Source organism: Gobio gobio (genome assembly GCF_949357685.1).
Source record: "Gobio gobio genome assembly, chromosome: 24".
Lineage (NCBI taxonomy): Eukaryota > Metazoa > Chordata > Actinopteri > Cypriniformes > Gobionidae > Gobio > Gobio gobio.
The window spans coordinates 34,820,704-34,834,389 of NC_137120.1; the positions used below are offsets into that span (position 1 = coordinate 34,820,704).

The following is a 13,686-nucleotide window of genomic DNA, read 5'->3' on the forward strand; positions in this document are numbered from 1 at the left end:
TTTGCTATATTAAGTGTTCTGAACCTGAACAATACTTTTGTTTAAGGACTCAGGAGTTGTTATTCACTGAAAATCGTCACCTCCAGTGAGCTGTGACCAGATCATTAGTGAACTGAATCAACAGATTCATTAAAAAGAACCAAAAAAGTCTCACAAAAGTGATCCACATGACTCATGTGATCTATTCCAAGTCTTCGGAAATCATAACTTTGTTCAAGAAACCAACCCAAAGAGAATTGTTTGTGAAGTGAATCAAATTAACTGTTTGTTCAATGAAAAGATCCAATTGAGACTAGTTTCAGAATCAACTGATTCAATGAAAGGGTCTGATTCATCATTTTGGTCGGTTTCTCAAACAAAGTAAGCATATGACTTATGAAGACTTGTATATCACATGAGACGTATGGATTACTTTTATCATACTTTTATGGTTCCTTTTTGATGAGTGAAAGATTCGCTCCCAATTCCTTGTTATTGGTAGTGTTCAAAATTGTTGTCTTGTGTTTCATCGAATATATGACATGAGGATACGTTTTTTAGTGAACTATACCTTTAACTCATCTGCAGTCTGTCTCTAAGTCTATTAACCGTTACCGTTGCATTTCATTTCCTTTCTCCTTCCTTTTCCTCTCTCTGATGTCTATTTCTGCATGTCTTACCTTGTATCGCTATAGCAGATGTGCTGCAATGTGTGTTTGGTGTGTGTTATTTGCATGATGTTCTTTCCCCTCCGCCCCTCTCTTTCATTACATTAATACAGCTTTCACCTTGAAGGCTCTCAAACAGGACACTAAGGCTATTGATGGGTAGACTACAGCTATCTATCCGTCAATTACAACCGCTGACGTACATCCTTTAAGACCAACCCCACTAGCGCTGAGAGGTCCGATTCATTTTGGCGAATAAGCATGTTCCGACGGTTTGCTTCAATGAGCAGCTTCAAAAAACCATATCATTTGTAGTTTTTTTTTTTCAAATTAAATGTATAAATGGTCTCAAATGTAGTATTACGATTCCTACTTTTCCCAATTTTAAGTCATAAAAATGAACAAAAAAGCGTCTCCAACATCCTTGCGTCACTATCAGAAATAAAACAAATGGATTCGCAGCAGTTTCCGATCCTCTTGTGTGTAAGTGAGGTTCTCCCTTACAGCCAAATGACTCACAAGCTCTCAACTGAAACATTAAAAAGAGATGGTTCAAAAGTACAGTTCATTTGGGAAATGGACATCTCAAAACCCCACTACAACCCTCTACGGCTAATGCTAACCGCAGGCCAGAACGTCATTGTAGTTGCATGGAAATGACTTAATCCCGCACATATCCTTCCTGCTGAACCGAACGCATACACCCGTGTGTGTTGACTCTGCGTGGGTGGCTTGAAGCTCCGTCCAAACAGAACCTTTAGGAAAAAGAAACGGTCCATTAAGAGGCCAATCGGAGATGATGTTTGTGTGGTTGTTTTAACAGACCGACGAATCAACAGTCGCACGAATTTGGGCAGTGAACGCGGATGATTTCGTGTTTGCCCCTCAGGATGTCTGGCTCATCCCTTACACCAGTGTTTCGTTCATTTTTGCGCTGAATCATGCTTTTTTCACTCCCGATCTCGCTCTTTTCCTGGGCCTGTGCCATCCCCTGAGAGATAAAGGGAGAGATACCGAGAGGTTCAATCTTACAATCTGGGATTGTTGTTGTGTCTCAACACTCACAGTATGGTCTTCCAGGCTCAAGATGAGCCATCCCACAATGCAACAGATCCTTTTACACTTGATGTTTTATCCCGGGTACGTTTTTACACCATTCTAAGTTCTGTCACCCCTAATTAAATCTAACCATCATCCATTAGTTGAGAGTCTATAAAAGTGATACGAATGTGTGTGTGAAACCACTTTCCTCTGGCACAGCGTTCCACATCACCGCAAAGGACTTTTGAGAACTTTTTTTGAGCAGAGAGCCAATGAAAAGATTCATTAGTGGTGCTTGCTAAGACAAGAATCATCATTATTATTGATAAGACTTAGAGATTGGGATTTGAAAAACCCATAAACTCATAGCTCATCCCACACCGTTTGTGCCACGGGCAAGTTTTGCTCTAGAGCTTTTCGTTTTTTACAGATGTGTATGCTTTTATACAAAATTGGTTATGGTTTGTACTGATAAATGCCTGATAAAAACAAAACAGTAGCACCGAGCAACACCACTACACTACTGCATGTTCAACAGGATACAGTGTTCATAGATATAATTAAATAAATATTTGAATGTGTTGTTTGCAAATCAGATTCAGATTCCTCTGTTTGTCATTTTATGCTCCACATAAAAACAAAAATTGTTTCACACATCCACCACTCAGTAATTCAGTGCAAAACAATTGATGAAAAAAGGGAAAATAAAATATAGCTAATAAATAAAAATACTAATAAATAAGCTGAAATTCGCATAATAATAATATTTTTATTATAATAAAATGTTCAATAATAATACAATTATAATATTGATAATATTCACATTCACAATGCATGTTTATTGTTAAATTAATATTTGAATGTATTGCTTGTTATATACTGGGCTTGACATTAACTAGTACTAAATTGATTTATTTTTTGCGGCTTATTGCGCTTGAACAATCAACATATCAAAATATTATGAAAGTATTCATATAAGGGTCAATGACAAATAAGAAAAATAATAATTTTTTTAAGATATGAGTTTTAAAATGCATTTTATGTCCAAAAAATTCATATTAGTTTTACAGCCTTTAAGACAGCATTAATTCATTATTAAACAAGATTTCTGATCAAGATTTCAGAAAATGTCAGGTGGTGCGACCATATATTCATCTAAAATAATATACATATACAATATACATATGAATTATTGTAAATCACATGGTAAATTCCCTTTCCCTTTTCTATGTATTGCCCTTTTAGTCCAATTCATATAAACAGACACTTTTCTATGTGTTTAGAACACAATTTTCCATAAGGAGTTATGTTTTTTTTTTTATTATGTTTTTTTTTATTATTTGTATACATTATATAATGGTTTACATTTATATTTCTTACTTCATTTTGCAATTGCAGTGGGAATTGATACTTTTAAATGTAAATTTGCTGGTCGCACCACCTGACATTTTAGGTCTTTGAAACATCCCAACTCAAAAAGTCAATTGAATTTCAAAAAAATTAAAAGAGTATCTTATAAAGGAAATATTGTAGATCAATTTGATATGTGACATGTATTTATTATTATTTTGTCATGTCATTGACCCATAAACACAGTAATGTTTTAAGTGAATGTAAACAGTTGAGAAAGAAAAGGCATGTGTAACAGTATAACGGATCAGTGCGTCAGGTCTTAAAGTGACAGCAGCCTAATATACCTGCTGCCAAATTATAATATTAAAAATATCTATATGGCAGTTTTTCCTCATGGTATCGATGCCAAAATTGTGGCCTGTGAAAATACTGAGTGGCTGCTGAACAATATATTGAGTATTATATAATTTTTTTTATATTTTACTACTACTACTAATAATAATAATCCTAACCATAATAGTAATCATTGATAATATTCACTATGTGTTGTAGTCTATTATTTTACTGTTCATTTATTATTTATTTATTCATTTATTATTATTCTTATTGAAAACATTATTGTAATAGGCTAATGATTTTTTTCTTGTTTGGTATTGTGGCAGAAATAAAGAAATCCATTTTTATTTTATTCATTGGTTATTGGTCACTTGAGCCGTAAAATAATCTGTATCATATTGGTCTGTAAAATCTGTGGAAAATTAATATTGAATTGATCTCTAGTATGCAACAATCTAATTTTCCACAGAATTGTCAAAATATGTTTTTTAAACAATATTTACATCATTTTGTCTTTTAATTTAGTTGCGTTTGTTCTGGTTATGAAAGACCACCCATGTGGCAGACGTGAGACTGACAGGTTGTAATTTTACACTTTTTATTTTCTGTCTGTCTGTCTGTCTGGTTCCCCTGCGTGCTGGGTATCTGCAGACTAAATCATAGCTGTCAGCACACCCCTCTGTGTTGTAACATAAGCCCACTGTCCACAAAGTTACGGGGAGTATCGGAGAGGAGCTTACACGCTCCTGCTCTCTTTGCAGAACGCCGTCTCCAAAAGTCTTCCCAGGACAGGGGAGGGAGGGAGGGAGGGGGGGTGGGGAGGAAAAGTTTCAGAGCGGTCGAGCCGATAGACAAAGACACAAGGAAGCTGCACTGCACCGGAGCGCAGAAGTCCAGACTCAGCAACTTCTATTGATTAAAAACTAACCTTCCAGTTTCTCCGCTGCGCTTGCGGTGAGCAATAGAATTTAAACGAGCCGTACGCCAGAGCCTTCCACGCCGATGTCTGGGACATTTCCAACCTGATAGAATCCACTCAATCTCGCAAATCATTTCATTGTTCTTAACTACATTAGATAATTTACCGCATTAGCCTGCGGAAGCTTTCAGTGAAGCCTAGGCCGTATATATAATGCACTATTCATGTATTGACTGTTTACAGATAATATATGCATTATATATGTTTACAGACTATATATAAAGTGTATTTGGAGGTACAGTGTGTAAATATTATATAATATTAAATTAAGTATACTCCATAGACCAAAAAATGACACTTTATGTGAAGCCTGTTCATGTAATGCATTGATCAAATATTCAAAATGTATATAATTATTTAAAATAAATAATATTTACATAATCCTTTATCTTGTTTATATAGTATATGATATTAAAATGCACTTTTTATGATGTCTGTTTATATAATTAATTATTAAAATATTCAAAATTTAATTATTTAAAATTAAATATGATTTACACATCATACCTTCAGTGTTTGGTATGATATGTAAATAGTATATAATATGACCAAAAAATACACTTTATATAAAATCTGTTTATATAATGCATAAAATAAATATTCACACTGCACATAATTTAAAATAATTAAATATTTACATACGCTTTTTTGTGAAGTATTAGATCGATACATTATATTATTATATAAAACTAAAATAAAAACGCACTTTATCTGACGTGATAAACTAGTTATAATTATTTAAAATAATGAAATATTTACATATACCAGTGTGATATGTGTGTGTATATACACACACACACACAGTCTGAATCAAAGTTTGCAATTATTTGAGTAAAACGCACAACAATAACAGTAAACAAGAAAGAGTCTTGTGTGCAGGGTAGTAATGTGCAGCCTTGTTTTGTAATTAGAAGGCAGTCCATGAGCGCTTCTCTCTGATTGGCTGATAACTCAGTGGGCTTAATTAATCATGGCTGGTGATTGGTGGACAGTGTGTATGCATGATGAGCTGAGCAGTGGGAGGAGCATGTGAATCACTGCACACACTGAATCAATGGCGTGTGTATTTGCAGCAGAGGCCGGATGGGGCGGATCGCTCGGACAGAACGCCGGCCAGGAAGAGAATAGTAAGAAAGGGAGCAGGGAAAGAGGGATCAGAGAGGGAGAGAAAGAAAGAGGGATAAGGAGGCGGCGAGGCCCGGCCTTGCTAATGATAGTCACGTATACGGCTGTCTGGTTGTCCCTGGCAACCAGACATGATGTAACACCAGGATGAACTTGAACTTGGTGGGAGGAGGGAAGTTGGAAAGGGGAGGGGAGAACGGAGTGAAAAAGTGGGCGAGGACCGAACGACACTTGCTCACTTGCTGGAAACGTGAACAATGGAGCACAGCAATCAATAAGCCCATTTCACTGAAGGATTACAGGGTGCAGCTCGCTAACCTCACCACTCAAGTCTACAGACGGACGCATTTCTCCGGCTCCGTGTGGCGGAAAGCGCCGCAAAGGCATTCAGAGATGGACAGGAACAGGAAAAGAAACAGTGTTGTTGAGCTGGGCCCTTACAGAGTCAAGCACCATCTTAAGACCCGATACACGAGACATAAGTGGTCCGATAAGAAAAGAACAAGCATTTTCTGCTTTTTCTTTTTGGCAGTATGTTACAGATACTTCTGTAACAGGTTGAATTACAGGTTATAACAAGCATTTAGGTTTGTGGGATATCAGTCAACATTACGACAACTGCACTCACAACTGATTTTACTTCTGTCGCGTGCCGTAATTTTGAAAGTGTATAACGAGAAAAAAGGTTGAGGCTTGATTTTATCCATTGAGAAGTGCCTGGAAAATACATTTTGATAAAAAGTAAAATCTTGCACAGTAAAACCAGGAACATGTATTAAGTAAGTAAATAAGGTTTTTAAAAAGTAAGGTAACATTTTAGTTAGACGCTAGTTTTCTTATTATTATTATTCTTCCGCTGTGGAGGTCTATGGCATCCCATAGAACTGTATAGTAAAAGGTTGTGAAATTTGGCACACTGGTCGAGGACACTCCAAACATTCACCACAGCAAATTTGGAGTCTCTAACTCAATCCCTCTAGCGCCACCAACTGTCCAAAGTTTCACTTACATTTATGGTAATTACTTCTGAACCGTAAGGGCTAGATTCTTTTGAAATATCCTCTTCAGACCATGCAGGCAAAAAGTTGTCAAAAGCTTTTTGATTAACCCAACCATTCTCCAATAACACGCGGACAAATTTGACGAAGAGCATGCCAAATTGGAAGCGAGGCTATAGCTCCGCTTTATCTATAAGCTTTAGCATACTCAGACCAAACTTGGTATATGTCATCACAAGCATGACCGGACACTACATGCAGCGCTTCGGCACAGCGCCACCTACTTGTGGTAGTCAGGAGATTACCTTTTAAGCAAGGTTTTTAAGAACGGTTTGCGCAAAAATCATAATACTGGTCTCTTCTGATTCAGTGCATCATGCCGATACACTGAATTTTCAAATATTGACTATTGTGGCCGTCGGCCATTTTATATTTGTTCTAAAATGCTGTATTTTAAGAGTATAGGTACTGAGGTACTCAAAAATAAATTTCCAAAAATGCTAATAACTTTTGATTAATTTTGCTTATTTTAATGAAACTGGTCTTGATAGATTTCTTGGGTCATGCTGAGAACAATTATGCCACATTTGCTCAAACTTGCCGTCCACCATTTTGAATTTCTTTGAAAAACTACTTTTCCGAACTCCTCCTAGACCAGGGGTGTCCAATCCTAATCCTGGAGGGCCACTGTCCTGCAAAGTTTAGCTCCAACCCCAATTTAACACACCTGCACCAGCTAATCAAGGTCTTATTAGGCATACTAGAAACTTCCAGACAGGTGTTGAGGCAAGTAAGAGCTAAACTCTCCTGGACCGAGTTTGGACACCCCTGTCCTAGATCATCGGTCTGATTTTCACCAAAATAATAATAAAATAATAATAAAAATGTTTCCGATAAGCTTTTCGATAGACCAAACCGTTCTCGCAGAACACATCAACGAATTAGTTGGCATGATGCCAAGCTGATTCTGAAACGCTTTGGCATATTGATATCAAACTTGTCATTGTCTCACGCTGACCACACCATAGCAATTAGATAACAGCGCCACCTATTGGTCAAAAGTGATAAGCAAGTGTATCATATTACAGTGATTGTATTCGTGATTTTTTTTTCTGCCATTTTGACTAAAATAATCTAAAAACATCTGTAATTGTTTAAATGTTTTAGATTATTTTAGTGGAAAAATACTTTTCATTGAATGGTGAACTTGCTTACCAAACCTCACCGATGTTTTCCTCTCTGTCTCGTTGCAGTGGTACCTGGGCTAAAGACTCCTGACACGGACCGGCCGCTCCCGAGGTCACACGACCACCCCCTCTGTCTCCCCTGAGTACGACCCGCAAACATGTACACCAGTCTGAACAGAGAGAAGCCACTTGCTGCCCCAGTACTGGACAGACCCACAGCATGGCTCCAGCAGAACCCCGCCAAGCCCTGGAACAAGAGGAACCGACTCAACGCGCTTACACCCACTTACTATATATCTATATAGTCCATATGTATTCTTCCATATGTATGGTTTACATGCCTATATTCATATATAGTAGCTGTCCAGCTCTTCTGAGGGTGGAGCTCGAAAAAAAACAAGAGCTTTGTTTTCTCGGAAACGTGCACGTTTTTTTTTTTTTTTGTGTTTGTTTGTTTTGTTTCGTTTTGTATTTTTTGGTTTACCCTCACAGATAGACAAGGAAAACGTAACATGACACAATCAAAGAGCTTCCCGCATCTGTGCCTGTGGTCTTAAAGAGAAGCCTGAGGCGTTTCGAATCAAACACCGTCTACGGCCAAGGGTCGCCAACCCACAACCACCTGGAGGTCGGAGCTCTGCCTTTCAATCACTCGTGTTTTGACGGATCAATCCGGTTTCGTATCGTGAACGTTGGAGGTTTCGCCCTGGGTCAGATATACCACCAGCTAAAATCTCCATTGCGTCTTCTGGCCAGGACCATTTCCTCCCCCTTCCACCATCATCACCACCACCACCACCATCAACACCATGTCAGATCAAGAACCCTTTCAAGGACTCGACCGAACCCCTCGCTCCCATTTTTTCTTTTGTCATTTCGGGGCAGGCGATGAAGAAGTCATGAACGGTGATGTTTGATATCAGGTCATTTTACAGCATACTAATGGGAGATCTCCCCACTTGGAGGCATGTTCATATTTTGTGTTTTTCGTACAAAAATCATCGCGATTCTTTCTACTAAACCCCAGCGGAAGGTCTGTCGCACACCAAGGGCCGAGTGAAGGTTTGATCTTCCATAAACTTCAAGAAAAGGTTAACATTGAATACTGAATTGAGGAAAGTGCAATTTTGTTGGGTAGATGTTGGATTGTTAAATATCTTTGTAAGATAGATCGTTGAAGCGATTGTTGAAAAGTATATATATATAAATATATATATTTTTCTTCCTAGTCCGTTCACACCTCCAGGACTCTAAAATATCGGGGTACAAAAAAAAAAAAAACACGTAAAGAGAAAAATAGAACAAATAGCCTTGTGAGAAATAAGGGGAGCTGTAATTGATTTTTCTGTTGTTGTTTTTTATGTGTTTGTTTGTTAGCATTGTAGAACAAATGTCCCTTTAAGAAATTTCACTGTTTGATCGATCAGTTTTTAGGATTTCTGCTAGTTTGTTTCCAAAACGCTACAGCGATTGTTTTAATTTAACCAAGCACATAATGTACGCGGAAAATGAGCAGTTTGCGGAATCATGAGCGTAAGGAAAAAGCGTAAAAATCGACTGCTTGAATGCAAAAGCAAGGGGCGAAATACTGAACTAACTTCCTCGCAAACACTTTCCAAAGTGTTGCGCAAAAATGTGAAGATCCAGCTTCCCTCGCATGCAATTTTCTTGTTTTTGAGTTTTTGTTTGTTTCCTGTACGAAAAATATAAATATATATATACACTTACAGTCTCATCCACCGTCGATCAAAGCTCAGTAAAGTTTTAAAAAAAATAAAAGAAATAATAATCTGCATGTTCTAGTGTTAGTGACAAATTTTTACATAGATTACGTAGAGTTAAAGTAGTGTGAAAATATTGTAATCCCAACATCGGGCACTTGCCGATCAACTATTTGTTTGGTCCCTTAAAGGAAAGGGTATTTTTACTGCTGTTCTCACAATCAACCAGCTAAACATCTCTCTTGACTCTTCTTAGCTTGTCGTCATTTCGATAACGTCTCCCTTCCTCCTTTATTCCCGTCAGAACAATCATTTTCATGTCTCGAGAGCGACGCACGCACTTCATTGTCTCTTCAAACCGCACGAACAATTCCACATCGATGTGCCTTGAGCGATGGTCTAGTTCTGAGTTATTGCACAAGCTGCAATGTGGAGACTATTTTTTGACATTTTCACCCCACCTTCCACCTCGGAGAGAGTGAAATTAGCGCTAACGGCGGCGTGTAAAACACAGTATTACTCTCCATTTAACTACATATCGCCACTATCGGTCGTCCAATGCTTCGGAATCCCATCATTTTCACTCCAGTCAGCCGAAAGTCAATCATTCGCCCTAGAAACCGTGGGATTTTATGTCATCAAGCCCTTTTTCTCTGATTTAACACTAGTGTTATTGATATTTATGGATGTTGCTGCAATTTCTAAATGACGACTACTTTTTCTTTTCAGTCTTCCTGTTTTTTTGTTTTTTTTTCATTCCCGGAGATGAATAATGAGGAAAAGATTAATATGCAATACTTGCTTGCACTCATATAGTCATTTTTATATTTGTTTTAACACCAAAGTGAGCACTTGACAGGTCAAGTGGCTGAACGTCAGTGTGCTTTTCATGACACGAGAAAACGCCATTGATCAGCCTCACTTGGGTTTCACACAAATGTTTTCGTTTTTTTTGGTCATAATCAAGCCTTAAAAACGAGGAAACTTCCTTTCCATCACAAACTCACGAGCGCGAACACGTCCAGGACAAAAAAATGCCCAGTTTCTATGTACATTTTGACGAAGTTCCATGTTATATTAATTGTTTACCTGTTTATTTTCTATTGCATATATCATTTTAAGAAAAGAAAATTACGGGAATGAGTTTCCCAGGCATCTGATGTGATGGTTTAGTAGTTAAACTTGTGTGGGTTGTTATTTTTATTTTTATTAGCGTGATTATTATTATTATTTTTTTTGTCATTGTTCTTGCCTACATTTTAGAAATTAGTTGGGCATTACTTTCTTAATCGTCTGCACTAAATATAAAATAATGACAATTGAGAAAAAAATAGAGCAAAAAAAAAAAAAAAGCTTCCAGGGCTTAAAAGAGCGAAGGGAAACATGATTGCACGGATATTTTTTTTTTTTTTTTTGTCACAAAAACCTTGTTTAGAGCAGCCTGGCATCTAATCAGCGAGATTGGCTGTGTGTGTAAGATAATGACAAAATTGCACCCTTTTTAAAGAAAGAAAAAAAAAGAGAAAAAGAATTTCAAGCAATAGTTTGGGCAGTCTGTTTTGTTCTCGTGTTGTGTGTGTAATTTAGTTTTTTGGTACACCGTTGGAGAAGACGCGGGAGAAGAGAACAAACCGAATCGATTAGATACGAGAGTTAGGGCGGACGCACCTGAGTATGGGAGATTTGATGTTTGTATATTGTATAGTTTTATTAATTACACTGATTTTAAAGCTGCCCTATTTTATAATGCAGGACTTTTGTAACATTGATTAAATGAGGAAAAACTAGTGTTGTGAATTTTCTGATTGTTTGTATTAAGGCCACATAAATAGAACTGGTTTTGTTTGTCCTCTGGGGAACTGGATTTAAGTTGAAAACTTCCTGTTTCCTCGTTTTTCTTTTCGTTTTTTTTCTTTTTGCTTTCCTTTTTGTATGTATTTAAGGACTTATTTCTTCTTTCAATGGTATAGAAGTACTCCTATACTTGAAAAGTGTAGGATGCCGAGGTGAAAAACCCCATTGTAAATGGATGTTACAAGTATGCTGTATGTTTTGAAGGTTATTTGTTGCATCAGTGTTGATGAAGCTAAATCTAGATAATTCTGAGGATGTTGGTAAGAAGAGAGCGTTTTTATGCATTTTAAAATTAGTTTTAGGCAGAAGACAATGACATAGACAGCCAAAGGATGCCCCTATTATAAATGCATCTAGGCATCTTTTTGTGTTCACCATTCCATGCAGGAAAATAAACCGCTTGATATGCAACATGATTCTTTTTTCTTTTCAACTTCTTCATCTTTCTTCCACCGCTCACCAGCGCATGCACATACAAAGACACACGAGCGACGTTAAACGACGGGACGGTTGCGTCGATAAAGCCATTCCTCACTCTCATCGACCATAACTCACACGAAGATCGCTTGATGGTTGATTTCAAACGATTCCTCAAAAAAAGAAGAACTTTTAAGATGAACGTGATAAATGGACCATGTTCAGAAATGGGGACATTCTAGGGCTTTTCGCATTTGAAATAGTTAACCCTGGGTCATTCTAAACCCCGGGTAAACTGAATCCTGGGTTGTCACATTTCACACTGCTCCTATTTTACACAGGGTTTTCCATTAATCCTGGGAATTCATAAACTGAGTTTCACATTTTTACATTCCTGAAGTGTATTTTTCACACCAAGGACGAAAACGATTAAGACAGCAGGACCAAATGAATAGCAGAGTTCACACCACAACTATAACGATAACGCCACAGAGAAACGATATCGTTGGAGTCACTTTCAGAGCGATTTTATCCAGCTGATGAACGGCCAATCAGAATCCATCCTGCTGTAACGAGCTCGCGCAAAGCGTTAGACATGCACGCGCTTATTTACGTTAACTATAACGTCCACGGGTACGATATTGTCCGCTGGTGTGGACCATAGACCGGTGTGGACGCTAATATAGTTATCGTATCTTTATAGTTGTTCTTGGTGTGAACTGGCCATGAGCCCTGGGTTAACCTTATTCGCGGGGTCATTGTCATTCATTGGATGGACGCAGCACGCGACCTGTTTACATAAAAGCTCTAGCATATCCTCTTATTGCCGACTGTACTATCGAGTTTATACCGAGAATGGATACTTCCGACTATAAAGGTAAGAATGAAACGGTCTCTTCTTCACTCAAATTGTCACTTTTTCTGTCAGCATTTGATATTTCTCCTCTCAAACACTGAATTTACTGTTCTGTTTATACAATGTGTATTTCCGTGTCTGTCCTACACGCGCATAATGAGTAACGTTATTGGTTGTCTGTTGCTAAGCTTCTAGCTTTAACGTTCTTACACCACGTCGTTCAAACTACACGTTTGGCACCGCGATGCGGGGTTAACACTGCAAATGCAGTGCTAAACCTGCTTCAAAATAACAAGTGTGAAACCTTCCTTTACCCGGGGTTAAAAGCGGTGTTTAGAACGACGATAAACCGGGGTTAAGCGCGGTGCGAAAAGCCCTTTTTTGAGTCATGTGTTACAAACCATTTCATTACTTTTCAATTTGGTTTAGGCTATAGTGTCTCATTTTGTTTACACAGATTATGTTAAATAATAGTCATGATCATTTGTGGCATTTTATCAAAATCTAAACATCTGAATATTTTAAAACTCGATGTGATGAACAAAACGTTCTACATTTCCACAATCATTGACCCTTTTAGTGGCATGTCAGCATTTTCCCTTCAATAACGTCAATGCTAGTCCTGAAACAGGGTTGAATAAAGGTCCCGCAGGCCTTTATCATTTTATGTCCCCATTTTTGTGGGCTTCGTTGTTGTATCGCTACCTTTCATTTGTTCGTTTGAAGCGGGAACAAAGCATTGGGTGGTTTAAGACAGGAATACGGCTTTATATCAGGGTAATATTCAATCATGAGACATTTTGAAATGTAAAAAGCCAAAAAACACAACACCTAAATCAAGTATACGCCCATTCACTGCTCTGGAGAACTACAGGTTTGACTACAGGTAGACCATTTTTTTTATTATGCTTAAACTCTTAGCAAACCCATATTTCGCTCTGGGGTTCGATTGGCCCTATAAAATCAAAAATGATCTGCAGATGAGGCCTGGGATGACATTGGATAAACATGTTGTCAGCTCCATCATACCATGTATTTAACCCCATCATGCATCAGTGGCAGGTGGCTTAACTGCACCAAACGGTATCATTACAAGGTGCTAAATCCTGCTAAAGTGGAGGCTAACTGGAAACGAGCCTGCTTTCTGATAGCATAGCAGTGTAATCCGCATG

The 13,686-nt window shown here is 37.8% G+C and overlaps 1 protein-coding gene across 4 annotated transcripts in view; it reads left to right on the forward strand.

The window, feature by feature from the left end:
* nfia (nuclear factor I/A) overlaps positions 1–8,933 on the forward strand; it is a 183,825-nt gene extending 174,892 nt beyond the window's left edge. For all 4 annotated transcript variants that reach the window (XM_079808021.1, XM_079808023.1, XM_079808024.1 and 1 more), the window contains one exon: positions 7,733–8,933. In XM_079808021.1, the coding sequence (XP_079664147.1) occupies positions 7,733–7,747 (15 nt within the window). In that variant the 3' untranslated portion in view covers positions 7,748–8,933. The remainder of the gene's footprint in view (positions 1–7,732) is intronic.
* Positions 8,934–13,686: the final 4,753 nt, after the last annotated feature.